The 27,667-nt window shown below is 38.9% G+C and overlaps 1 protein-coding gene across 2 annotated transcripts; it reads right to left on the bottom strand.

Annotated features, from left to right (window-relative positions):
* Positions 1 to 5,349: 5,349 nt before the first annotated feature.
* Positions 5,350 to 25,563, bottom strand: LOC117292901 (eukaryotic peptide chain release factor GTP-binding subunit ERF3A-like). Of its 2 annotated transcripts, none has more exons than XM_033775078.1 (16): positions 25,238 to 25,563; positions 23,247 to 23,294; positions 22,668 to 22,763; positions 20,432 to 20,596; positions 20,042 to 20,075; positions 19,011 to 19,088; positions 17,632 to 17,812; positions 15,403 to 15,557; positions 14,658 to 14,801; positions 12,779 to 12,872; positions 11,746 to 11,826; positions 9,517 to 9,618; positions 8,897 to 8,968; positions 8,300 to 8,389; positions 6,944 to 7,112; positions 5,350 to 5,589 (listed from the first exon to the last, which is right to left on the bottom strand). In XM_033775078.1, the coding sequence occupies exons 1-16, from the start codon at positions 25,455 to 25,457 to the stop codon at positions 5,546 to 5,548; spliced, it is 1,773 nt and encodes a 590-aa protein (XP_033630969.1). In that variant the 5' UTR covers positions 25,458 to 25,563; the 3' UTR covers positions 5,350 to 5,545. The 2 variants fall into 2 exon arrangements, with proteins under 2 accessions (XP_033630969.1, XP_033630970.1); XM_033775079.1 differs by having other exon boundaries at positions 25,382 to 25,563.
* Positions 25,564 to 27,667: the final 2,104 nt, after the last annotated feature.

Below are 27,667 nucleotides of genomic sequence, written 5' to 3'. Positions count from 1 at the left end.
TAGATTCCTTTAGCTTATATTATCATAACACGCTTCAGCAGTTTGATATTATGCTTCAATGAGTTTTGGAATGTAATGGTTCAATCGATTGCCAACTCCACACACAGAGCATTTTCAGTTGCAGGCCCTAGGGTGTACAATTCCATTCCAAACTCCATCACAAGTTCTAGTTCTGTTACCATGTTCAACTGGTTACTAAAAACATTCTTTTTCAACCAGTTTCTACCTCCATGGTTTATATAAATCTCGCCTTGCTTGGCCTTGCAGTTCCATAGTCAAAGAGAGACCGGCTTTTCGCGGGATTTTCTTGGCTAACTGCTGCTGGCTTTGCCTAGTCGTGGTTTTACTCTTGATTATTGTTTGCATTCCCTTTATTGTGTTTTCCTGTCATTCTCTGTGCGATGAACCAAGAAAGGCTCTATGCTAACACTGATGTTGAGTAGTTACCAGTAGTGTCCACTGCCTTTCACATTTACGAGAGTTTAAAATGTATTTAGTGTGGAGCGCCCTTAACTGTCTGGGTGCTTTCTAATAAGGAGGAAGTCGCAGCCGACAAAGTCATATCATAAAAGCGGCGCTACAAAAGAAAATGACCTCATGTTTCCAAATCGAGAGCCATTTTATTGATGATATTTGTAACCAATATCAGCAAATCATTTGACATGAATGTTGCATGATAAAACAGTATAACAAAGCAACGATTAACTTTGCAGAAGGGTGCACACACTTTGGCAACAATTAAAGACAATAACAGAAATGATTGCCAGTGCCACTTTAGACGTTTAGGTTATAAACACAAGTCGAATTAATAATAATAAAGTCAAAGTTAATTTAAATCTCTATATTCCACTTATCACAATATTACTACATACAGCACTGAAAAGTAAGGAGCCACACGAGTGCCCCTGCCCACCCCACTCCCTCCCCCCCCCCCACCTCCCTCCCCCCTTACACTGCCTATATTGCCTATTTCAGGAAAGTAATTAGTCTTGGTTCATGACACTGCAACTGTTTTACAGTTTAATGTAGTGATACAGCCCTCTGTTGATGATGTATTACAAATACAGAAGGAAGGAGTGTCTTGAATCAAGACTAAGAGTAAGTCGACTAAGTTATCATTTCATATCATTATCACTTGTAAGTTTCTTGTATTGTCGTTAACATGATGTCTCCATTTAGTAAACCTCTTTTGGAGATTGTTGGGACTCCATAGAATAGGGACCCCCATCCCAGTGGTCTTAAATGAGACCAATGGGGCCGAGCACATCCTACTGGAAATTAAAAAAAAACATTTTCATTTTTACTCAAAATTAAATTTGAGTGATAAATACTTGAAACTGTTGCAACTGACAGAAAGGCCACGCTTAAAGAATACTGTTAAATATCTGATACACATATTGTTCATAACAAATTCACAAAAATAACAGCTAAAGTCTGACAATGGTGTCATTCCTCCAAAGCCACAATGTAGTTGTTCTACTTTATTTAGCCTTCCCTATTTTATGACCATTCCCCATTGGCTTAAATGAATGATAGAGCTTCCAAACAGCAGTTATTATCCTTAAAGTACACAGACAGTTCAGTGCTGAGTTTCAGCGATCCGCCATACAACCTGTGAAGTATGATTATCAAACTTCCTGGCTAATGTTAATGAGTAGAAAGGTTTCGTACAACCCTTATGGGAAAATCTCTTACAGCTGAATAAAACTGGCATACTTAAGGCCATCAGTCGACTACACATCAATGTGTAATTCACTAGGGTGTAAATTGCCAAAAGCCTTTATAGTGGTCAGCGCACAATCATCCAAAATTACTCCCTTTAGATTTACAATTCACCGAAAAAGAGGAAATGCAAACATGAGAGAACCAAACCTATATTTTGAGTGACTGAAATAATCAATGTCAAAAAGCCAGACTTCTTAAAGACACTGGACACTATTGGCGTGTCTCAACATATTCAAAAAATAACTAACATGTGAAAATTTGAGCTCAATCGGTAGACGAAGTTGCGAGATAATAATGAAAGCAAACACACCCTGGTCACACGAAGTTGTGTGCTTTCAGATGGTTGATTTCGAGACCTCACATTCTAAATCTGAGGTCTCGAAATCAAATTCGTGGAAAATTACTTCTTTCTCGAAAACTACTTCACTTCAGATGGAGCCGTTTCTCACAATGTATTATACTATCAACCTCTCCCCATTACTCGTTACCAAGAAAAGTTTTATGCTCATAATTATTTTGAGTAATTTCCAATAGTGTCCACTGCCTTTATAAGGGGCTCCCTACAAACATATTTGTTCACTCTTCATTTCTATCTGAACTGCAGTCATATCTGCAACAGAATAAAGAAAAAGTAGTTGGAACCTGATTGGCTCTCTTGAATTCATTTAAAAAGGCAACAGACCAAGTCATTTACGTTGGACTCCAAGAATTTACAGTCTTTATCAGAGAACTTAAATACACATTTACTGTTTATTAAACATGCATTACTATCTTAACCGTGGGGAAAAAATAGGAACATTTTATTGAGTCGAAAGGCTGACCTATGATAATAATACTTCTTTCAGACTATTTCCAAAGAAAGATTTTAAAAAGCAGATGTTTTCTTATAATGTTTTATCGTATCTTTAACTGTTTAAAAACAAGCAAAGGATGGCAGCAACTAAAATAACCAAAATTTACTTTTGCATAAAATGGCTGCCGCAAAATGTCAAAATACAAAGTACAGTTGGTTCTTTAGAATCATCGCTTCTGTACTAAAGAAGAGAAGAAGATGAAATTGTATTTTCTTCAATCTTTTAAACCTAAATGTAGACAATGTGACCTATGTTTACATCCGAACTGCCCTCTGTTGACAAAACACTGTATACGCCATGTTTCGCTGGGCAAAAAGACGTGTTGTCATGGTAAGATTGCATACACTTTCTAGCTGGCTGCCAAACCTCAAAGGTTTTACCCGGTGGTATGCGCGCGAATCATGTTATGGTTTTCGAGTGATGTCAGAGGTCACATCCTCTAGAAGTTTCTCTACATGTCTGCATCATATGGCAAGGAATCAAAGTTAAGCACACGCTAGTTGTTATGCTAGTTATGCGATAACTCAGGATTGAACCAGGATACATGGTAACTGCGTTTTCCTCATAGGATGGTCGAGGCATTTCCTTAACTATCCTAGAAATAAACAGAAATACATGGTACATGTAGATGTTTTTTTCCTTTTTAGGATGGTTGAGGCATTTCCTTAACTATCCTAGGAATAAAAAAAAGACATGTTAACCATAGTTTAGTAGCTGCACAAGGTCCAACTGCGACTTAGTACTTGTAATTTAACATTCCAACCAATGAACAATCATCAGTGAGTAGACCGGTGGCTACAACACAAGTCGCACTAAGTTTATCTGAATGCACATGCAAACAGAGCGAGTGGTACACAGAGAAGTTGGAAGTACTTTGTTACAGCAGCGCATTTACAAATCCTCATTAGTGTTTAAATGAGGGTTACCAGTGTTACCCAGTTCTCGGTGACAGATTCCTAAATCCTTAAATTTCCCTCTTTATCGTTCTTTTGTCAACAATGAAAGAATTTATCTTATTTAAGTGAATGCTTTGCTTCACTCATACAATGTAATGTAGTATTTTCACAAGCAGAGTTGTTTTTCTATGCGCCAGGAGTATCTTTCTGACGGGCATAGCGGATGTAGCATGATTTGACAAAATCTGTGAAAAGCTAAACCAATTAAAACATTCAACTTGACAATTCTTTGAATCTCATGGGGCCTGTTTCTGTTTGTATATGGGGGTAAGGTAAACTCTTGCTCTGCTTGTTTAAATAAAATAAGAAAACAAAAATGGAAAACAGAAAAGCCCCATTCATAATAAAGGGGTGTACTGTCGTCATGATCATCGCGGGACTGTGGGTGTACATTGGAGTATGGACTATAAACCAGTAACTGCACGTGGGCCAGACCGGGCTGGTGGTCACATCAAAGAATAATAACCACACTGCCCTTTAAAGGAACTGGACACAGTTGGTATTTGTTAAAGACACTGGACACTATTGGTAATTGTCAAAGACCAGCCTTCACAGTTGGTGTATCTCAACATATGCATAAGATAACAAACCTGTGAAAGTTTATAAGCTCAATCGGTCGTCGAAGTTGCGAGATATTAGTGAAAGAAAACACCATTGCCGCACCATGGTCACGCAAAGTTGTGTGCTTTCAGATGCTTGATTTTGAGACCTCAAATTCTAGATCTGAGGTCTTGAAATCAAATTCGTGGAAAATTACTTCTTTCTCGAAAACTATGTCACTTTAGAGGGAGCTGTTTCTCACAATGTTTTTATACTATCAACCTCTCCCCATTACTCGTAATCAAGAAAGGTTTTATGATAAAAATTATTTTGAGTAATTACCAATAGTGTCCACTGCCTTTAAAGACCAGAGTTAAAACTAGTCTTATCTCGACTTAACTTAAGACTAGCTATACATTTTTGACATCTCTTAGGACTGGTCCTAAGTTAGGACTGGTTCTAACTCTTTGTGAAACCGACCCCAGTATTCTCGATTGGTGTATCCCAACATATGCATAAAATAACAAACCTTTGAAAATTTGGGCTCAATCCGACAATTGGTCATCGAATTTGCAACAACACAATGAAAGAAAAAAAACTACCTTGTTGCACAAATATTTTTTTTGCTTTCAGATGCCTGAGACAGGCTTCAGGCCTGAAGTCTTTCTCAGATTCAAGTGGGAAATTACCTCTTTCTCAAAAACTTTGTTTCTTCAGAGGGAGTCGTTTCTCAAAGTATTGTTAAACTATCAACAGCTCTCCGTTTCTCTTACAAAGTAAGTTTTTATGATGATATAAATTTTGAGTAATTACCAAAAGAGTACAGGAGTCAATTTGACAAAGAGTTAGATTAGGACTATTCCTAGAAGATATTCAAACTTAAGGGTTTAGTCCTAAGTCTTGTCCCAACTCAAGATAAGACTAGTCCTAACTCTTTTTCTTTGTTGAGAAAACCACCCCAGTGCCTTAAAAGACACTGGACACTATTGGCAATTGTCGAAGACCAGTATTCTCACTTGGTGTATCACAACATATGCATAAAATAACAAACCTGTGAAAATTTGAGCTCAATTGGTCGTCAAAGTGGCGAGATAATAATGGACAAAAAAATACCTTTGTCACATGAAGTTATGTTCTTTCAGATGCTTGATTTCGGGACCTCAAAATCTAATTCAAAGGCTTCGAAATCAAATTCGTGAAAAAAAATATGTCACTTCAGAGGGAGCCAGTTCAGAGGGAGCCAGTTATACTACATGTATCAACAGCTTCCCATTGCTTGTTACCAAGTAAGTTTTTATGGCAAAAATTATTTTGAGTAATTACCACTAGTGTCCACTGCCTTTAAGTCACAGGCCTGCTGTGATCATGACGGTAGTCTCCCTTTAAATAAATGCAATAAAACCCATAATCAACGTCAACCTTAGTATGCGTCAACTAGTCCCTGCTTAACATGCCACTATGACACTCCTTTCAGTTGATGAGCTTCAAAACTTTTCCAATACCGATGGTTTTTCCTGTTGGATACAAAAATACTCAAACAATTTACATATATTAATAATAATAAATGATGACTATACCCCTCCAAAGTAAGGACAGAGTTTTAAATATTTACAATCAGTAAAACTGGTGACTAAGCTTGGGCGATATCACGATATTATCGAATATCGCGATATTAATTTGGAAACGATTTCGATATTGGTTCGATTTGGTTTAATCGAAATATCGAAATATCGATATATTGTGATATATCGCGATATCGATTTAGTATCGCAATATCGCGATGTATTTCCTAGCTGAGACATCTTGCACCCCATAGGTTTTGAGTAAAACCAGAAGAATAGGTCATTAGAACACCTCTCTTATGCTATGACTGTCTCTTCTACAACTTTCACTGGGAGTTTGAAGACTGATGATGTCAAATTTAATTAATCGCGATTATATCGAATATCGCGATATATTATCGGCGATATATCGTGAATAAAATAATTCGATATCGCCCAAGCTTCGCTTACTGGTGACTACCCTCCTACAAAAGCATGCATGAAGTCGATTAAAAGGACAACTTAACATAACATAACCCTTAACAAAGAAGGAAAATTACAGAAGGAGTGAAATTTTACACATGAGGTTATTGGATTTGACCAACTAATGAATCTTTACATTAAGGAGAAACTTTTCGTCAGTCAAACCAAAACATCCTGTACAAAAATGTAGAGACCCAAAATCATAATGACAACAATCAGTATTATATAACACCCAAGCAGATCCTTGCCATTCGATTGGAGGATTGTCCGTCACGTGTTAGCAAATAAAAGTGCTATTGCACGCTACGTCACTCAGCGTGCATTTTTCGTTCCATCCGAAAAGTACTATTGCACGCTGAGCAAAAATCATCACTGCGTGCGCGTGTCTTTGGTAACGCAGCAGTGTACTGCAAGGCACATACTAGCATTTGGCAACTGTGTGTCTCAAAATAACTGTACAGAGCGCACATTGTCAAACAGGCCGACCCAAAAGAAACGGGTGTAATTTCACAATTAGAAATTGTAGGCCTACGCTTTGTTTATTTTGAAAGTTGTATATCCTCCAAATGACAATGATCTACTTGGATGTTATATAAAACAAATAATGAATGTTTTTCACTCTTGCAATAGTGCAAATTATGTTCATTCGTTGAAAGATGAAATGTTCCATTCAAGTAGGCTCGTTGAATAGAACATTCCATCTTTCAACCCATGAATATATTCGCACCATTGCACTCATAAACATTCATTATTTGTATAATAATACCTAAAGAAATAACACGGCTTCAGTCTCTTTGACTGTGTCTGAGAGCAGATGATGTACAACATCAAATTATTTTCTTACCTTCGTCTCTGAGAGTAAAACGTCCCATCTGCTGGAAGTCACTAAAAGTCTCCATGCACAGCACTCCCGCACATTCAAATCGAGCCAGAGCGATCTGGTCTTGCTTGATGTAACGCGGCCGAGTCTTGCTGCGTTCCCCTGTCTTCTTGTCCACCGTGGCGATTAGGGTCTGAGAGAGAAAAAACAAGACACTTACTTCCATTAATAATGATACAAAATGCACAAGCAGATACAATTGTATGGACAAATTTTAATTAAAAAAATGATTTCCAACAAAAGGAGTGAAAATTCAACATGTAACTGAGTAAAGTGAAATACTGAAATATTAAAAATGCAATCTGATCTAAAATACGAAATGGTATTATACTAATCATAAAGCAGGCTAAAAATGCAATTAAAATCTATAAAGGACACTAGACACCTCTGGTAATTGTCAAAGACCAGCCATCGATTTCACAAAGAGTTAGGACTCGTCTTATCTCGAGTTAGGACGAGTAACTCTTCCTCACTTAGGATTAATCTTAAGGTCTGCATGCTACAGTGCAGGGTTGGGACTCTTCCCAAGTCCTAAGATTAGTCTTAAGTTAGGAAGAGTTTGGTGAAATCGATGGCAGTCTTCTCACTTGGTGTATTACAACATATGCATAAAATAACAAACCTGTGAAAATTTTAGCTCAATTGGTAGTTGAAGTTGCGAGATAAAAATGGAAGAAAAAACACCCTTGTCCCACAAGTTGTGTGTGCTTTCAGATGCTTGATTTCGGGACCCCAAAATCTATATCTGAGGTCTCGAAATCAAATTCAAATATTTTAGTGGAAAATTACTTTCTTCTTAAAAACTATGTTACTTCAGAGAGAGTCGTTTCTCACAATGTTTTATACTATCAACCTCTCCCCATTACTTGTTCCTAAGTAGGTTTTTTATGCTAACAATTATTTTGAGTAACTACCAATAGTGTCCAATGCCTTTAAACCATTCAGCAGGTACACCTTTAATAATAATAGTAACCCGTTTTTATATAGCGCTTTTCACACCCGGAGGGCGTCCCAAAGCGCTTCACATTATTACCCCTGGTCACTGGGCCTTAAACCACTCCTTAAACCATCTCAACTTCCTGGGGAGTATGCAGCCTGCGCAACATTAATATGCGTTACTAGGCTAAATCAATCACAAGAACCATCTCTGCCCTCACAGGTACCCATTTACCCCTGGGTGGAGAGAAGCAAATATAGTTAAGTGTCTTGCTCATAGGGACACAAGTGTCATGACCGGGATTCGAACCCACACTCTGCTGAACAGAAGCACCAGAGCTTGAATTCGGTGCTCTTATCCTTTAGTGGCAGGTGACAACTCACCGTTATTTGGACTTCCTCTACAGCGGTGTGGATGTGTAGCACTGCACCGTAACCAGCACAAATAATAGACTTGTGTTCAATGATCACAATCTGTGCAAAAAAGGTAAAAGACAGACAACAATTTCAGCCCTTCAGTCAATTTCAGGAACAATATGTAGGGTTTTCAAGGGTTTTCTGACACTAATTTTTAATAGTTTTTCCCTACACAAGTGATAATAGGTTCACACGGTAAATGGCAGAATAAAGCCCGGTTTCTACTTCCTACGAATGCGATATATGTTGAGGTCACAGCTCCATTTTTCGTAGCAAATATTTCACAGAAGGTATGCACATCTCACTTCTTCCGTATTATTTGTTTGCGAAAATTCTCAACATTTGTATCGCATTGCCATTTGCAGGAAGTATGAAGGAGGTTTTAGGCAAAGGGAAATGGAATGTTGTCACATGTCATCACAATCAATCTATTGCCATCAAATTTATAGAGAGCCTTTTACAAAATTGACAAAACGCTGTACTTATTATCCTTGAAAAAACACAAATTATAATAACTTAGCCTAGCATAAAAGTAAATGAGTTGTTAACAATGTGCGTTCGTACCTGTGCGTCAAAGACCTTACATGTGTGACAGGGGCTGTTGATTTCACAGAGGACAAAGCCAGGGGATACATCCTGAAAGAAAAAACAAGGTCATAAAGGTCATTGATAAGTTTGGAATGTTTTAAAGAAGAAACAAAAAGGAAATATGGGTTTTTCAACATGTGTGCTGATGGCAAAATTGTTGGTGTTTATGCATAGTAGAAATGATATAATGCAACAAAATATACCTATACTTTTTTTTTGAGTGCCCTTCTGCGAGGCACGTCTAGTAAAATAAATTCATCCAAAGCAGAGAATTTATAACATGAATCCTTACTAGTCTGTTTGGCTAGTGAGTCTTTATTACCCTCTACTAGTTGGCGACTAAACACCCACAACACTGAAACAAGATAATGAACATATTTGAAGTTTTTTTTTATTTGAGCCTGCAGTCTACAATCCTTAGATGGTTTAAAGAATGAACAAAATGGCTCAAAGACAGGGGGTAACTATGTTTTAAGTAGCATGAGTGATGCTTAGTGGCAGATGAGCACTATACATAAGAAGCCACTGTTATTGTTAATACATATTAGTATTGAGGAGATCTTGGTCTAAGTAAAGAAAAATTCCTTTCAATATACCTCCTCCTCGACGCCCCTGACTTTTAATTTGACATTCTCTCCAGCCCCTGCTTCTGTCGTATCATCCTCATCGGATAAAATTTGCAGAATTTCCACATTTGTCTGGGGAAAAAAATATAGGAATATTAAATTAGTGACAGTACACCAAGATCTAAACTTGACTACACTTCTTTTTAAATACACTTTGATCAAATAATAATGAATGTGAAATTGACATCAAGAAACTCAAACTTTCACTAAGTTAAACATTAACATAAGCCATAAAATTAATAAAATAATTATGGTTTTACATACTACTACTAGGCCACATAAATTCATAGAGGCTACAGAGGCAATTGCCTCTATGCTCTTGGTCATTGCCTTGGTGCCCTTTGAAACCTTCCAGTACAAATTTACATTTCCCTCTTACATGTAGGAGGTGCCCTTCACTCATAATACGAAAATACAAAATACAAAAAACTACCTTCCAAATACAAGACCAAAGTACCAGAAACGTAATAACCTTAAAACTATACCTAAGAGTTGATAATTATGACTAGAATTCATAATATCCTTTATCCCCGATGCAAATTTAACGTCTCTTATTACCAGTGCAGTACCCGCTGCCGAAACATAGGATTCGAACTGCCTCTGGCTGCCGGGCAGCCTCGGTAGTCTAGTTGGTAAGACACTGCTCTAGAATTGCAAGGGTCTTGGGTTCGAATCCCACCCGAGTAACATGCCTGTGATATTTTTTTCACAGCACTCGGGAAAGTACTGAGTATACAGTGCTAACAAACATCGGTGTATGGGTAAAAAACAATTAATATTCTTTATCCCCGATGCAAATTTAACATCTCTTATTAGAATTCACTAAATAATTGCACTGATTAGGTCAGTGTCATCGAAACCTAACAAAAACATTCATTTGATAAAAAAAGAAGCACATTTTCAAAATATAATTGAGAATTTCTTCTCACTCGTGACCTGTGAAAAAACAGCATCAACAACAATAAGGCAATACAATTCAAGTCGATTCAAATTCATAGTAAAGTTTTACGCAACAACAATTCACAAACTCCATTAAATTCAGTTCATTTGTACTGACCCCAATACACCCAACATCATCATCACACAATAATCTTGGTAGTGTCATTTTGGGAGTCAACGCCCCTGTGCGCTGTAGAGTGTTGTTCGCATTTTGGGCGCGGCCAAATTTACGCAGTTCCATCAACTTTCACGTGAAATTTGACTTCTAAAATGGCAAGTGTGGCTAGCGGTAGCAAGGTGTGACGTTGGTGCAAGGGGTTCAATAATTCATGCAAAATGTATAATCATGAGCAAAATATGATACAGTAAACAATAAATAACACATTTAAATCACAGGTTTTAAAACTGAGCATATGCAAAATCACAGGTCTATAAAACCGAATGGAACAACTAAAAAAACACACAGTAAAATGATAAATGACGGTACATGGTTAAATATGTAATGACAGGAATCAAGTTTATGAAAGTAAGCAAATGCAGAATCACAGGTCTATAAAACCAAGTGCACAAATTATTTTTTTGCACCGAATGGAACAACTTAAAAATGATGTTTTAAAAAAGATGTCAATTTTTAAAATGATGTTAAAATATGCAATGACCGGAACCTTCTCAGGATTTCTCCCCAGGATTTGTTGGTGGTCCCTTGGTCAAATCCTGTGCTAAGCCTGTGACTCGCTCCCGGTTCATTACCAGCCAAAACTTGTTGGCGCACTCTTATATATGTATAGATACAAACAAATACTATTGACATTTACCAGTTATCCTACAAACACTGGGACGAAACAGAAATTCATCTGTCTTTGAGTTTCCAAAGAATCATTGTGTTTGGAATATATCACTGGTCCACAATCCCGGCCAAAATGCTTGGGGCACCCATTCCAAACGTTATAGCACATGTATAGAACCATTCCCTGTCCACTTCCCACTGACAATAAACATTGTGTTTGGAATATATCACTGGTCCACAATCCTGGCCACAATCACCCCCCCCCCCCCCCCCCCCCCCCGCTCAATGTTGACTGTAACGCAGGAGACTGGCAATCGGAACTGAATCGCAGAAGATTGACAATCAAAACCAACACAACATTGAAAGGGGGCAGGGGGGCCAAACGAGATATGGCCGGGCTTGTAGCTAGCGCAATGGGTATTTTTATGTGTACATTTTGTTTGTCCTTAATAGGTATTATTTTCTTGTCTTACCTTATTAGGCATCATTAAGACAGTGTCTCCCTTGGAGATATTTCCTCCTTCGATTTTTCCCAGTAAAATGGTTCCCATATCCTGCAAGGTAAAAACCATAATCAATCAGTATAATGACAACTTAGGTTTTGTCTAAAACACTAACCCTACCTAAACTAATAAGGAAAACAAAGGAATTAAAGGCAGTGGACACTATTGGTAATTACTCAAAATAATAATTATCATAAAACCTTTCTTGATTACGAGTAACCCTTGTCACACGAAGTTGTGTGCGTTTAGATGGTGGATTTCGAGACCTCAAGTTCTAAATCTGAGGTCTCGAAAATTGGTCTGGAAAATTACTTCTTTCTCTAAAACTATGGCACTTCAGAGGGAACCGTTTCTCACAATGTTTTGTACCATCAAAACCATTACTCGTCACCAAGAAAGGTTTTATGCCAATAATTATTTTGAGTAATTACCAATAGTGTCCACTGCCTTTGAGCAGCTCTATGAAATTGGGCCCAAACTGGCAGCTACAGCTATGGCTGGATCGTGCGTTAGCGTCATACAGAAGCCACAGCCGTAGCCAACAGTTGTGGACACAGCTTTTAGTACAATAATAAAACACGAATCCACTGCATAAATGCTCCCCGCTACTTGACAATAAAAATAAGAAAAACTATAAAATTTAACCTGGAAGAAAAGTGAAATCATTAACCAGTCAAAAAAAATGATCCACAAATTGAGATAAATATAAAGCAATAAAAGATTAAGATACATGTACATGTATTTATAAGCAATCAATCACAATAGTAAAAACCATGTAAAACATACAAATACTAAAAAAGTATCCATCGGATCCACTAAAGAAAATCATTAAAATAAAAATCTGTATAAAATGAAAAAGCGCACAAAATAGAAAGTGTAAAAGCAATCATAAACATGACAATGCAGTAAAATAGCAGGGTAATAAGATAAAAGAACATCACTTTAAGATAAAACTGCTTCCCTACAGAGATGAGTCAGCAGCAGTGATTTAAAGCTACTATACCTTGTATCTGTCTGTGATGGGCATCCTGAGGGGTCCGTTTAACTCTCGCCCAAGAGAAGGTAGCTTATCGATATATGGAATAAACGCTGGCCCACTGGAATCAAAAGGAAACCAATGAAAAGGTCATCAGTCAGCTGAGATTGGCAATCAGTTAAAAAACAAACTAACTTAAACGCGTTCCAGACAGGCGCTCCAGAGTCGCGCCGAACCAAATTCTGAATTAAGTACATGAAAAGTTTGACGTCTGAAACAGTTAGGAGCGACTGGACGCGATAGAAGTCGAAAGATCCACTGTTGCAGCCGGTTGGAACGACTCTGGAGCGCCCTGGTTTCAGACATCGATCTTGTTATGAGCCAAACCGAATTTAAATGTTATGTTATATTCGTCTGTCTGAAACCAAAATTTATTTGGGTCGACCCAGAGTCGCTCTTAGTCTATTTGGTTAGGTGCGACGTTGGAGTACCTATCTGAACCAGGGCCCAGTTTCATAGAGCTGCTTAAGCACAAAACTTCATTGCTTAGTAAAATTAGAATACCGGCCAAGACTCCACTCAATTGTTATGCTAAGTAACCAACAGCTAAATACTAGTCATAAGCAATGTATATGGCATGAAATTTTGGCCAGTAACATGTGTAAAATAAGCGAGCTATTTTCGTGCTCAAGCAAATTTTTTACTTAAGCAGCTCTATGAAATTGGCCCCAGGTGTTAGTAATAAACAACAAGGGGAAACTGACTGGGTAAATTTTAGAATACTTTCATGAATGGAAACCTGCGACCCCTAAAAAACAGGCTAGAGACAGGTAGACTGGGCCCCTATCTTTATCCGCAAGATCCAGTGATTCCATTGGATACAAGGATATCATTGGATAAACGTGCAGTGACATAGATGCCTAAACAGTCACTGCTGTCACGTCCGCAATAGAATTTGACTGCGTATCTCTATGTGAAATGAATATAGGTCAAAGGCGAAAATACACGCCGGTTTGGAGGCAGGTCTCTGGCGTTATTCACGCGCCTCGAAGTGTGAAATAACAGGCTATAGAGGGACAGGGAGATCATGAGACATAGGGAGACTTTTGAACACAGGACATAGGGGACTTTGGCAGCAGACTTACCGGGGGTAATTTCTATTGTTTACAGAGGCCCTTTTCGAAACTACGGCTTCAGCTTTGGATTCGGCTTGAGACTCAGTCTCTCGTCTGAAGCCCTGAGCGCGTATACGCAAAGCACGCGCAATTGTCAAATCAACCAGCAGGACCAAGCTAGCTTGAGCCGAATCCAAAGCCGAAGTTTTGAAAAGGGCCATAAATCTGAACATGCGCACATTAATGAGAACAAAGGACTGACCTGGTAAGTCTGCTGCCACCTTGCGTTCCCAAAAGTCCCCCATTCTGTCATAACATCATTAACTAAGGATACCACTTGAAATAGAAGAAGGCTTGTCATACTACTATTTCGTCATACTGTGGGATCGAATCCCAAGCCGTGACAATAAGCAAGACACTTAACCACGGCTTCGTCCTACGGATGGGACGTAAAGCCGTTGGTCCCATGTGTTGTATAAGACAAGTAAAAGAACCCAGTGCACTTATCAAAAAGAGAAGGGGTTCGCCCCGGTGTTCCTGGCTGTGTCTATTGTATGCGTCTTAGCACCTTGTATACCCTTATAAGGGGCTAAAAATAATTGGGTCTCAGAATTCATCACTGCAATAACCTATCTTTCTGAAAGTTTGTATACACTCAGCGCCTTGAGTACCTTGTTTGGTAGATACATGCGCTATATAAGACTTTGATACTATTATTATTATATGTGCCATTTCGTCATACTGCTGTTTTGTCATACTGCTATTTCATGTATGGAGTGAGTTGTACTTACGTGTACCAGCTACACATACTACCAGCAGGCTCCTTGAGGTTAGCTCCTGTGATTCCTGATACAGGAATGAAGAAGATATCTTTCTTTGGATTAAAACCGACTTTCTTGAGGAATGGGACCAGCTTCATTTTGCACTCTGAGTACCTGCAAGACGATAAAAAGAATAGTAATTATTATTTATTCATAAATACCTCAGACAGTTTCGCTATTCCTATTGGTGGAGAGCGCGTCACATGGGGGTGTTTAAACCTTTGATAATGACCAGTGTTTATAACCGGTTGTGAGCGGAGACTCCGCGCTAGTCTTGATGCAAGACGTTTCTTGTTACGGGCGATGCAGGCGCTGTCGGTGAGTTGGCCGCGCTGTGTGTGAAAGGAAAACCAGCGAATATGCACCAAGACTATACGCGCATGCGCACGAACGGAACCGGAAAACACAAGCGTACGGACGTCGTACATGTACCATGTATACTGAACGTACCAAAAGGAATATCTCATTTCAATCAATCAATCAACCGCATAGACAGCAAGGGTCCGTCGTGCCGTTCTCCTGTGTCCACGTCCTACAGCCTCACGCCACATGTGGTCGATGTCGCTAGGCCGGCCAAGTTGTTGGGCCGAGGATGATTAAGGCCCAACAATATATCATTTGCTGATTGTAGATACTAATTTGTTTTCAAAACGAATAAAAAAATGGTGGCAGTATGCACAAATTTTTCCAGGAAGAGTTCTGAAAGTTTGCCTACCTCTCCTCGGACCACTTGACAGTATGGTCATCCATTTTGTTGATAAGAACGACCAGATGCTTGACTCCGGCCGTCTTGGCCAACATGGCATGCTCTCGCGTCTGACCCCCCCTCTCAAAGCCCGTCTCAAATTCACCCTTCCTCGCAGAGATGACCTATTTTAAAGTGAAATCAACAAGAAAGTGTTAAAAATGTGACAAAGGAAAGATATTACTGAGTTGAACACAGTGGACACTATTGGTAACTACTCAAAAGAATTATTATTAGCATAAAACCTCACTTGGTAAGAGTAATGGGGAGAGGTCGATAGTATAAAACATTATGAGAAATGGCTCCCTCTGAAGTGCCATAGTTTTTGAGAAAGAATTTTTTTTCACGAAGTTGATTTTCAAGACCTCAGAATTAGATTTTGATCAGGAATCTGGAAGCACATAACTATGCGTGAAAAGGGTGTTTTTTCTTTCATTATTATCTCGCAAATTCAACGACCAATTGAGCTCAAATTTTCACGGTTTTGTTTATTTAAGCATTATGTCGAGACACACCAAGTGAGAAGAGTGGTCGTTGACAATTACCAAAGGTGTCCAGTGTCTTTTTAACAGTCAGAACTTGGGCTCATGCTATATGCCTGGCTAAATGCTGTATAAAAAGTAGTTAGGCTGCGAGCTTTAGCAATTCAAAATGAAAGACTTTGAACATTAATGAGGTAGTTAAAGACAGTTGACACTATTGGTAATTGTCAAAGACCAGTCTTCCCACTTGGTGTACCTCAACATATGCATAAAATAACAAAGCTCTGAAAATTTGAGCTTGATTGGTCATCGGAGTTGAGAGATAACTATGAAAGAAAAAAACACCCTTGTCACACAACCTGCTTGTGGACGTGCTTGTTGTAACCTGCTTGTGGAATAGTGCATGAGGGGTGTGCCTTCCAAAATACCATTCCAGATGCTTCAGTTTAATTATATAACAATTTCAAGAATATGGCAAAATGATGATTACGTTTTTTTTTTTAACAGTGGGATGGGTGGTTTTTTACTGTGGGGTGGGTTTCAGGGGACATTCTTTGCGGCAGGACGGCTTTGTAGAGGTGCTGGTCACCTGTTCCTCCTCGCCACTCACTGGCCTGGTATTTTTAAAGCTTTTTTGATTCATTGTTTCTTTATGTATCGACTTATCTTTTTATGCCAGTGTAAAGCCTAATAAAACTAAACTAAAACTAAATACCAAAGTACGTTTTGCTCTAAAGATATACAGTACCGGGTGTCTCAAAAAAGATATATACACTTTTGAAATGGCTGCCGAACAAAAAACAAACAACTCTGGGGCAAAATGTTTATGTGTATGGATAGCTTAATGTCTCAACGCGACACCAAAAAGTCAGGGAGATAATTCATGCCTGGGTGGAACTGCTCACTTTTGTGGAGGGTATGAAAATAGGCCGTGCAGGAATTAACCTTCCTTGATAAATTCATGCTCAAATGCGATCAGTTTGGGTTTGCTGAGTGAATTTTATGGTTTATTAAACCATTTTTTTTTTAATTCATGAGGGAACAGGAATTGCATTGTTGTTCTTGTGTAGACTCAGTGGTGTGATGGTACATGTTACTATCTGTGTTTTTTTTCACATCTGTGACTTTGAATAAAAACCTTCACCCCACATTTCAGTTATTGTAAGATGTGTTGAACATTTCATTGTTTTTTTTTCTTAATGACCAGATGGGGGGGATTAAGTAAATTGATTATTCAAATACGGCTTGTTGAAAACAGGAATGTCACAGATGTTGGCTAGACTTATTCTTCACGTTACCCATTGACCTGAAGTAGCCGAAATCTTGGATTGAATTTTGTAAGCTACAAAGGACTTCCTCTCACAAAGGGAAGGCTAACTCCTGCGCAGCCTAATTTTCAACCCTTCACAAAAGTGAGTAGTGTTTACCATAACATCAATCACTTTCAGACTTTTTGGTGTCATGTGAAAGTTGAGACCATTCGCTATCCGTATACCTCAACCTTCTCCTCTTGGATCATATACTTTTTATTCTGCAGTCATTTCAAAAGTGTATAGGTTTTTTTGAGACACACGGTAGTATGGAATTTGAGCACACTTTTTTTCAAAGATTGAAGTATTTAGATATTTTGTTGATCATAATTTAAAGGGTTTAATCTAAATCTATGGACCCAAAGATACCCAAATCCTTTAACCAAATAGAAGAAGCTTGATCTTACCAATACAGCCAAGTCTGCCTGGGCAGCCCCACAGATCATGTTAGGCACAAAGCTCCGATGGCCGGGGGCGTCTAGGATTGTGAAATGTTTTTTTTCCGTCTCAAAGTTGGCTCGGCCGACCTCTACCGTCTTGCCCTTCTCCCTTTCCTCTGAGTTGGTATCCAGCGCCCACGACAGGTACCTGATCAGAAACACACACCGTTTTAACATCTATTGACATACATTTCATGTATTGAACAAAACTTGGTAGGAACCAAGGAATCCTGTCTCACTACCAGGAAAAGATTTTGTAATGTCATTGTCCGTCTTGTCAGTCTTGCCCTTGTTTTTTGTGTTTCGCCGTTAATTTGTTAGTTGGTTTGTCCACGACAGGTTTCTGATCAGAAGAACATACTCTCTCTTAACATCTATATTTCATTGACATCATGTATAGACAAGGACTTAAAGGCACCGGACACTAATGGTAATTACTAAAAAAGGTTGTAAGCATAAAAATTTACTTGGTAATGAGCAATGGAGAGCTGTTGATGGTATAAAACATTATGAGAAACGACTACCTCTGTAGAAACATAGTTTTTAGGTAATATCTCACTCAAATATTGAAAGACTTCAGGACCAAAGCATTTTAATAGGCATCTGAAATCACACAAATTTGTGCAACAAGGTTCCTTTTGTTCATTAGTTTTGTTCAGCTTCGATGACGAGTTCAGTTCAAATTTGTATAGGTTTGTTATTTTATGCACATTGGAATACACCAAGTGAGAATACTAGTCATTGACAATTACCAAAGGTGTCCCGTGTCTTTACATTGACACATATTTCATGCATTGATCAGGGACTTAATGGTGACCCTGGATAATAAAGAAACTTAAAGGCAGTGGACACTAGTGGTAATTAATCAAAATATTTATTAGCATAAAACTTCACTTGGTAACGAGTAATGGGGAGAGGTTGATAGTATAAAACATTGTGAGAAGAGGCTCCCTCTGAAGTGACGTAGTTTTCGATGAATTTTATTTTGAGACCTCAGATTTAGAATTTGAGGTCACCAAATCAAGCATCTGAAAGCAACTTCGTGTAACAAAGGTGTGTTTTATTTCATAGTTACCTCGCAACTCCGACGACCAGTCGACCTCAAATTTTCACAGGTTTGTTATTTTATGTTTATGTTGAGATACATCAAGTGAAAAGACTGGCCCTTAACAATTACCAAAAGTGTCCAGAGTCTTTAAAAGGATCCAAAGGTCGCAGCAATAATGGTGTAGTGCTTTGCTCACGAACACACGTGTTAAGAACACAAGTGTCACGACCGGGGCTCGAACCCACACTCTGCTGATCAAAAACAGAGTCAGAGTTTATCATGAAAGTGTTTCACTTACCAACTTTCTCTGTTCTTCTCTTTGGCCTCTCGTTCATATTTCTCCAGAGTTCTCTTGTCGACTTGTCCAGTAAGGAACCTGGGGTAAGAAATCAAGCGATTGGAAAATTATAATCATCAAAATAAATGCCACTCAAATCGGGAAAAAATTCTTATTATTAAATTCCACTGAACAAGAAGATCCAAGGAGAAAACAACAGCTACATTTTTTTCACAAGGCAGACATAAACAGTCTGACTTCAGTTACAAGTCAAGTAATAAACCACAAGGGAAACTGACTTGGTAACTGTTAAATGATTTTGGGTAGAACACACTTGACAAGTTGAACCGGTGACCTCCAGATAAACTTGGCCAAGCTCTACCAACTTAGCTACATATATCTCGACATAATGTTACAGTCTTTCTATTTTGTCAAAAACTCAATTTGGGGGGGGCTGGGGTAAAAGTTAGCACATTAATCCAGAAGCCTTCGGTTCAAGTTGTGCTCTAGTAAACTTGTCTTTTTGGTCAACGCAAAATTATTTAGATAAAATCAACCATTTCTCATCCCTGGACAATTGACATTTCCAAATGCAATGTCATTGACAGAATATTTGTAGCCAGTCTTCAAGTGTTCACCAAATTTGTTCACTCCTTTAAAGCCATTGGACCCTTTCGGTTCAGAAAAAAAAAAAAAAAGTTCACAGATTTACAAATAACTTACGGGGTTTACAGAAGGCAATGGTGAAAGACTTCTCTTTATTATTCCATGGAATGCTTTACTTTTTGACAATATAAATTCTCGTTAACGAGAATTACGGATTTATTTTAAACACATGTCATGACACGGCGAAAAGCGCGGAAACAAGGGTGGGATTTTCCGTTGTTTTCTCCCGACTCCGATGACCGTTGAGCCTAAATTTTCACATGTTTGTTATTTTATATAGAAGTTGTGGTACACAAAGTGTGGGCCTTAGACAATACTGTTTACCGAAAGGGTCCAATGGCTTTAAGAACTAGCAAAGATATCATAAACAGGTACTCAATACTCACATAATGTGACCACCAATAGTAGATTTTCCAGCATCTGTAAATTAAACAATAACAATTGTCAAGTTATTTTTGTTTTCAGTTGAAAGAATGAAAAAGGAACTTTTATTATTGTTATTATTACTATTATTTACTTTTATTTAAACCACAAATCGTGGCCCAAGGCCAAATAGACCGATCCAGTAGGCTCTGCCTTTCTGCACAACTCTGCCGCGCGCGCCAAGATATGCGCACACATGTCGGACCTTATTTGTCGGACCGTATTTGTCGGACCTTCGTTGCGTTGTGATTGGTCAATACGCATTGGGGCGGAGCTTAATGGATCGGTCTATCGCTTGTGACTGTACAGATAAATATATCAAGAATGATATCAACACACAAAACAATGCTTACCAACATGGCCGATGAATATGACATTGACATGCTCCCTGGGGTTTTTGTCTTCTTCTTCCTCCTCCTCCTGCTGCACCTGTTTATACTTGCTTTTCTGTGGGGGCGGTGCGACCACTACTAATTTAACCGCTCCACCTGCCTCTTTTTCACTGGAAGGTCCACTGTCTGCAAATGACAGAGGAAAATGTTAACTACTACGTCAGGGGCTGATTTCAGAGTTAAAGGGACACGTTGCCTTGGATCGGTCGAGTTGGTCTTTGACAAGCGTTTGTAACCGTTTGTTATAAAATGCATATTGATTAGAAAGATATTTTGAAAGTAGAATATAATGATCCACACAAGTATCACTCGAAATTGCATGGTTTTCCTTTTACCTCGTCGCCAAACATGGTCGGTCATGTCCATAAATGTCCGACCGCGTTAGTTCGCAAAGTAAAAGAAAAACAATGTGTGGATTGTTATATTCTACTTTTAAAATATTTTTTTTAACCGTATGCATTTTATAACAAATGGTTACAAACGCTTTTCAAAGACCAACGCGACCGAAACCAAGGCAACATGTTCCTTTAAGGTTGATCTTAACTGCGAATCCACGCCTGGAATTACACGCAGGCCATAATATTTATAATTAAATTCAACATGATAAAAAAAAAGGGAAATGGTCAGACAGTGGGAGGGTTGAATATGCACTGTGTATGAATGCATTCACCAAATGACATCATACTGCAGGCTCACACAGTTTATCTATCCTTCAAAACCACATGGATGATATTCAATGGGTCAAAGAGTACAAGGGTTCATATTTGTGTAATCTTTTAAACTAAAAGGTCTTTGTCTAAATATTGTCTTCGTAGTTTTGTAATGACACTTCCATTCTCAGGCACCCACTCTGTAAAACTAAAAGTACTCCGGGAGATTGCACTTTTGAGTGTGTTGCCCCTTAAACTTTGGAATGCCCTTCCACATGCAACCAGGATCGCCAACAATACAGGTACCTTCAAAACATGGCTAAAAACTCCCTTATTCCGCCAGGCTTTTTGTTAGATTTTTTTCCGGCCTCTTGCCGTATAATTTCTGTGGTTTGATTTTAACTATTGTTCTTGTAATATCCAGTGTTATTTCCATTTTAAAATATTTTTCAAACTATCGCTTATATTTGTATTGTTGTAATGCGCATCTGTACATATTTTTTATGAAACTTATAAATGAATAAATTATTATTATTATTATTATTATTATTATTATTATTATTATTTCATTTTATCACAGCATGCAAAAGAAAGATCTCATTTTCCTTTGTGCCGGTAACTCCTCGAGCTGGGCTACGTCCCGTAGCCTTAGATCTCAAGGGTCTTTCTCAGGATCCTCGCTGTTCCCAAAAGCGCTGCCTTCTGTAATAGATCTACCCTCACATTTGTCCCTATTTCATCTAGATGTTTCCCCAGTGCTTTGGGAATGGTGCCAAGTGCTCCAACCACCACGGGGACTACTTTTACCTTTACCTGCCAAATCTTACGAAGCTCCCTGGCCAGGTCCTGGTACTTCTCGATCTTTTCCATCTCCTTCGAAGCTACCCTTATATCACCTGGCACCGCTCTGTCAATGAGATGACACATCTTCTTCATCTTATCTAATAGCACAACATCCGGACGCCTATGTTGTATTACATGATCGGTCTGAATGTTAAAGTCCCATAGGATCTTGACCTGGTCGTTCTCTACAACTTTCTCCGGAACATGGTCGTACCATTTCGCCAAGTACTTTGACACCATACTTCTTACACAGATCCCAGTGAATCACCTTGGCCAGCTTGTCATGTCTTCCTTTGTACTCCGTCTGGGCCATCTTACTGCATTCGCTAACAATATGAAATACAGTCTCTTCTGCTTTATTGCACATTCTACACATAGGAGAGACGTTTGCTTTCTCTATCCTTGCCTTCATTACATTTGTCCTTAGAGACTGGTCTTGCGCCGCAGTAATCAAGCCCTCTGTTTCCTTCTTTAGTTCTCCACTCTTTAACCAATTCCATGACTTGCTGCTGGCCACTTCCTCAGTACACCTCAAGAACCGGCCATGAAGTGGTTTGTTCCTCCAATCTTTATTATTATTATTATTATTATTATTATTATTATTATTATTATTATTATTATTGTTATTATTATTATTATTATTATTATTATTATTATTATTATTATTATTATTAATACAATACGTGTGAAGTACGATGACTCACCTTCTTCTTCTTGTACCTCCTCTGGATTGTTGTTCGGAGACTCCTCTTGTTCGTCCGTCTCTTCTTGAGGTTGGGGTGTGGTCTCTTCTTCGACTTCTATACACAAAATTTTCAGAATTACCGAAATTAATGAAATTATTTGGGGTCAGATTACATTGACATGAACAAAAATACACTCTAGGGTTATCATTGTAATGATTTCCAACCATGCCTGCTGACAATAGGCCAGGGCCAAATTTCATATCTAGATGCTTTTAAAGATTACTTAAAAATTTGCTGCTACAAGTCAGCCTGTTGGCCGAAAGCAACGGCTGAGACAGTTGTGCCACATCACGCGATACGCGCGACGAGCACAGCATTCCCTTCCTTATAAGGAATTGTTTACCCGAGGGCGAAGGAGGGCTTTACCATTTCATAGCTGGAGGGGTGTTGTGTTGAAAGAAATCATTGAGCAATTATAATTTTTGCATTTATTTTACTTTTTGACCAAGAAGTGTTGAAAACCTCTTCACCACACATTGATTCCTTAATTAAATATTCTATTTTTAATAATAATATTTTTTGTTTTACAATGAATACCTGCTATTCCAGAGTCTTGCGCTGGTGACGCCTCTCCCGAAGGTTCATCTGCAGAGAACAAAAAAAAGGTAGTCATTTAATAAAAGGGAAAGTATAACCTTGAGTTTTTGGAATTGTTTGATTGTCTTTATCATGCAACCAAACCAACCAGTAAAAATGTACTTCCAAAAGGTGGTCGCATGTTCAAGACATGTTTTGTATTTGGGGGGGGGGGGGGAGGACAATATTTCCTGCCACCCTTGTTCATTATATAAACCTGTAGAGTGTCATTACCGAGTGGTTAAGAGCATCAAATACAAGTTCTGGTGATTAGTCATGTTGAGGATACTTTTGTCAAACAAAGGGATTTTCGTAACACTTTACAGCTTTTAAATGGATGTCAGAAAACTTGTCAGTCAGACAACTCGACCGGTCAGACAACTCGACGGTTGAGACAGCTTGACTGGTCGGACAACACGACTGACGCTTTTCCCAACTGTCAGACAACTCGACTTAACGACCAAGACAAGTCAACAGATGGCCGTGGCGGGGACCTCAACCCCAAGGCGCCAAAGGGCGGGATGGGGGGTGGGTTAGGGTTAGGTCACTTTTAGGATACTGAAATTTTGTGTAAACAAGTCAGTAACAGAGGTCTGTTCAACCGTCGATTTGTCTTGGCGAGTTGTCTCAAAGACGAGTTGTCTGAACTGTTGAACAGTCTAGTTGTCCGAACAGTCCAGTTGTCCGATGGACGAGTTGCCTGATTGACGAGTTGTCTGACATCCATTTAAAAGCTGTCAAGTGTTAGGAAAATCCCTTTGTTTGTCCACAGCAGTATCCTCAACCTTCACTTCATCATTTTGCTAAAATAAAACTACATGCTAACAAGCTTAAGTTTTTGAAGAACTTACATCTCACTCTTTCAGCGGCAACTTTAAATAATATTTTTCTGACAGGCCTTTCCATGAACTTGATTTTTTTTCCCTTTTCTATCAGACAGTCGCCTTCCCTTTCCTATCAGAACGCCCGGCCGCTATTCACCCCTCCCGCCCCCGCTGAGCCCCTGTCACGGCAATCCGTCGACTTGTCTTGACCCCAAATCAAGTTGTCTGACGGTTATATAAATAATCCGTCGAGTTGTCCGAACCGTTGAGTTGTCTGAACCGTCGAGTTGTCCGAACCGTCGAGTTGTCCGAACGGACGAGTTGTCCGACGGACGAGTTGTCTGGTCTCCCGTGGTGTGCATGTTGGGTGAGCAGGTCTGAGCAAGTCTAACATGTTGAAGAATGACTCTTGAATGAGTTTGTTGTCAAATTATTTATTTACTCAGAAATCCAGGAAAAGTTTCCATATGGCGCCACCACTTTTTCATTCAATATGAAATAATATAGTATCTAATTTTCCTCAATGAGATATCCCTTGTTGTAAAAAAGAGTGAAAAAGTGGTGGCGACATACGGAAAGTTTTATCCGAAATCCATTTAACTCTGCTGAACCAGCCCCGCACATTTACTAAAATTATTGTACATGTTTCTGTTATTGTGATGCATGGAAACACCCCAAAACACCATTCAGTTCAGAACAGGAGTTAATCTATGTATAATGTAGGCATGGTCAGTAGGCAGGCATTGAATGCAGCTTTTTTTACAACAATCTCACAAAAAAGTCCTTGTTCTCGTGTTTATTCCAGTCAGAAGCCCTTCCCCATCATGTTCTTACATTCATGACACTCTGCTTTTTAATGTATGATTCATCAAGCATCTTATTGTTTATGGGAACTCCATCAGACCATGGCACTTTGACTACGGCCCCATGTGACTAGCACAACATGAATCACCAATAATTATGCAAACAATACAATACAAACATGACAAAACAACCAACAATATAAAATTTCATTTTGGAGTCACATCTGTCACGACGTAAAGCCAACACTTCCGGTTAAAATCACGACAAAATACCCGGTTTTCTGGACGATTCTTGGCATATGTGTATCCGTAAATCACCACTTACCGTCGTCTTTGTTGTTACAGGGTTCAGTTTTGGGTGAAATTGTCCCAAAAGAGGGAACAAATGCCGGTGCATTCACGTTCGGAACGAAGGGCTTCGCGTTGACATTCAACGCAGAAAATTGTTCATTAATGTCTAAAGCATCACCGTGATTTCCTGGGCCAGGATCGGCCTGCTCTTCCCAGCTGTCTAGGGCTGCACCTTCGCTCTGGTCAGGATCCATCCTGGGTTTATCTTTTGTCGTTTTGTAGCAGTATTTTGGCTGAAATCGGGAATTAATTTTGTTGTCTTTTGGGAGGACAGACGAGCTGCTTGCACCGCGTGTGTGAAATTCATATGACGTCAGCACAACCACAGAGGGCGCCCTTCAGATTGCGCAATCACTTCTCGTGTCGCACAAGGCCCCATTATTTTCATAGAGCTGCTAAGCACACAAAATTTGCTTAGCATGAAATTTCTTCCTTGATAAAAACAGTATAACTATGACCAAATTTCCATTTGTTTCAAATTGCTTTATACTGGTTTTCAGCTTTTGTTTGCCTATCCTGAAAATTACTGGAAATTTTATAGTTTGAAGGCCTACCGGTACAGGCCTAATCCTCCATGGCCTAATAGACCTTATGCATTGACGTCATACTTTGCTTTTAAGTTTATGGTAGTAACAACAATTATAAGTGTTGTTTTTTAATTTATGGCTGAATAGCTAGAGGCCGACGGTTCACACGGGCCCTCAACAAATGTTGTAAAAAGTAGTAGTTTTCCATGAAATACAAGATAATTAATCAGAAAATGGATAATCAAACATTCAATGAAAAATGTGTAAGTTTTTATTCATTTCGCTATCATGAAATCAATGGATAGTTGAACAAATAACACCTGAGGGATATTAAATTGTTTTCTGTTTCTTAAAGGGACATGTCGCCAACTTTCTTTCTTCCAACTTTCAGTAGCCCCTGGGCCGAATTCACAAAGCAATACAATTCATCGCAAGACAAAATTGTCAGTAATTGGCCTACCATAGTAATTTTTATTGTGCCATCACACTTTACTTACCAACTACAATTGATTTGCAGTTGTGAAATCGGCCCATGGAATACAGACTTTTAGGAGCTTTTCAAAACAATATCGTCAGCACTAAAAGAGAGTATATGATAAAACACAGCCCTTTTTATATCTGATGAAAATAACAGTTCTATGTTTTGTCACCAGGCAGACATAATAAGGCATGAATTCAGATAACAGTCTGAAACTTCTCACCAATATTAGCAACTAAAAGTTTGTATCTCACAGCCAGACTCCTAGTGAAAGAATGAATTGACTTTAGCCCCTGTAGTTAGCATTTTGAAAAGACAGGGTATCTTTTTTGTAAAATGTACAGACAGAAGTGTAATTGTTTCCGTGAAACATGTCAAACATTATATGTAGGCCAAGACAGAAATCCGCAAGATGCTACCAGTGGGATTGCGTGAGTCAATCAGTAAGGTTTGCTCCAGTGTGGCGTACGCCATCTCTGCTATTGCATCATGGGATTGGCCAGAGTCGTGGCCGGAGCTTCTGACGGAGCTGATGGACTTAATCACCAGTGGAAACGGTGACGCCGTCCATGGTGCAATGAGAGTACTTACAGGTAGGACTAAAACAAGTCTAATGTTGTAGAGCTGCTGCGGCAGGAAAGTATGCTCTTAAATTTTGTGTTCTAAGCAAAAACTAGCAGGGACCCAGTGAAAATGTGTATACGTTACATGCTGTTTTGGCTGGTAATTTGTTAGTGTGCAACCATCTTTTTATGTGTAAGCGATGTTCGCGTGTGTGTAATGTGGGTGTGGAAGTTCGATAATTGCTTTGTAAAACGCATGCGCAGTAGACTGTTTGCGACAGTCTGCATTGCATTCATATTGTCCCTGTGCGTGACTGATGCCCATACCCTGTGCATTCATTCTTACAGATTTTGAAGGACGCTAACCCTGTTTCAGCCCCACGAGTAGGTGGCAGTGTGTGGCCCTAGAAACGGCCCAAATCAGTTAAAGGCATTGGACACTATTGACTTCAAATGTTCACAGGTTTGTTATTTCATGCATATGTTGAGATACAGCAAGTGAGAAGACTGGGCCCAATTTCATAGAGCTGCTAAGCACACAAATTTGCTAAGCATGATATTTCTTCCTTGGTAAAAACAGGATTACCAACCAAATTTCAATTTGTTGTATATTCCTCGTTACTGGTGTTCAGCTGTTGTTTGCTCATCCTGAAAATCACGTTGAAATTTGGTTGGTAATTCTGTTTTCATCAAGGAAGAAATTTCATGCTAAGCAAATTGTTGTGCTTAGCAGCTCTATGAAATTGGGCCCTGGTCTTCAACACTTACCAATACTGTCCAGTGTCTTTAAGTGTAGCCCTCACCTTGAAGTGCCATCAGGCCTTGTGATGTGAGGC

The sequence above is a fragment of the Asterias rubens genome, chromosome 7 (genome assembly GCF_902459465.1).
Source record: "Asterias rubens chromosome 7, eAstRub1.3, whole genome shotgun sequence".
Lineage (NCBI taxonomy): Eukaryota > Metazoa > Echinodermata > Asteroidea > Forcipulatida > Asteriidae > Asterias > Asterias rubens.
Note: the sequence above shows the minus strand (reverse complement) of the source record. Positions and strands in the feature narration are given on the sequence as shown.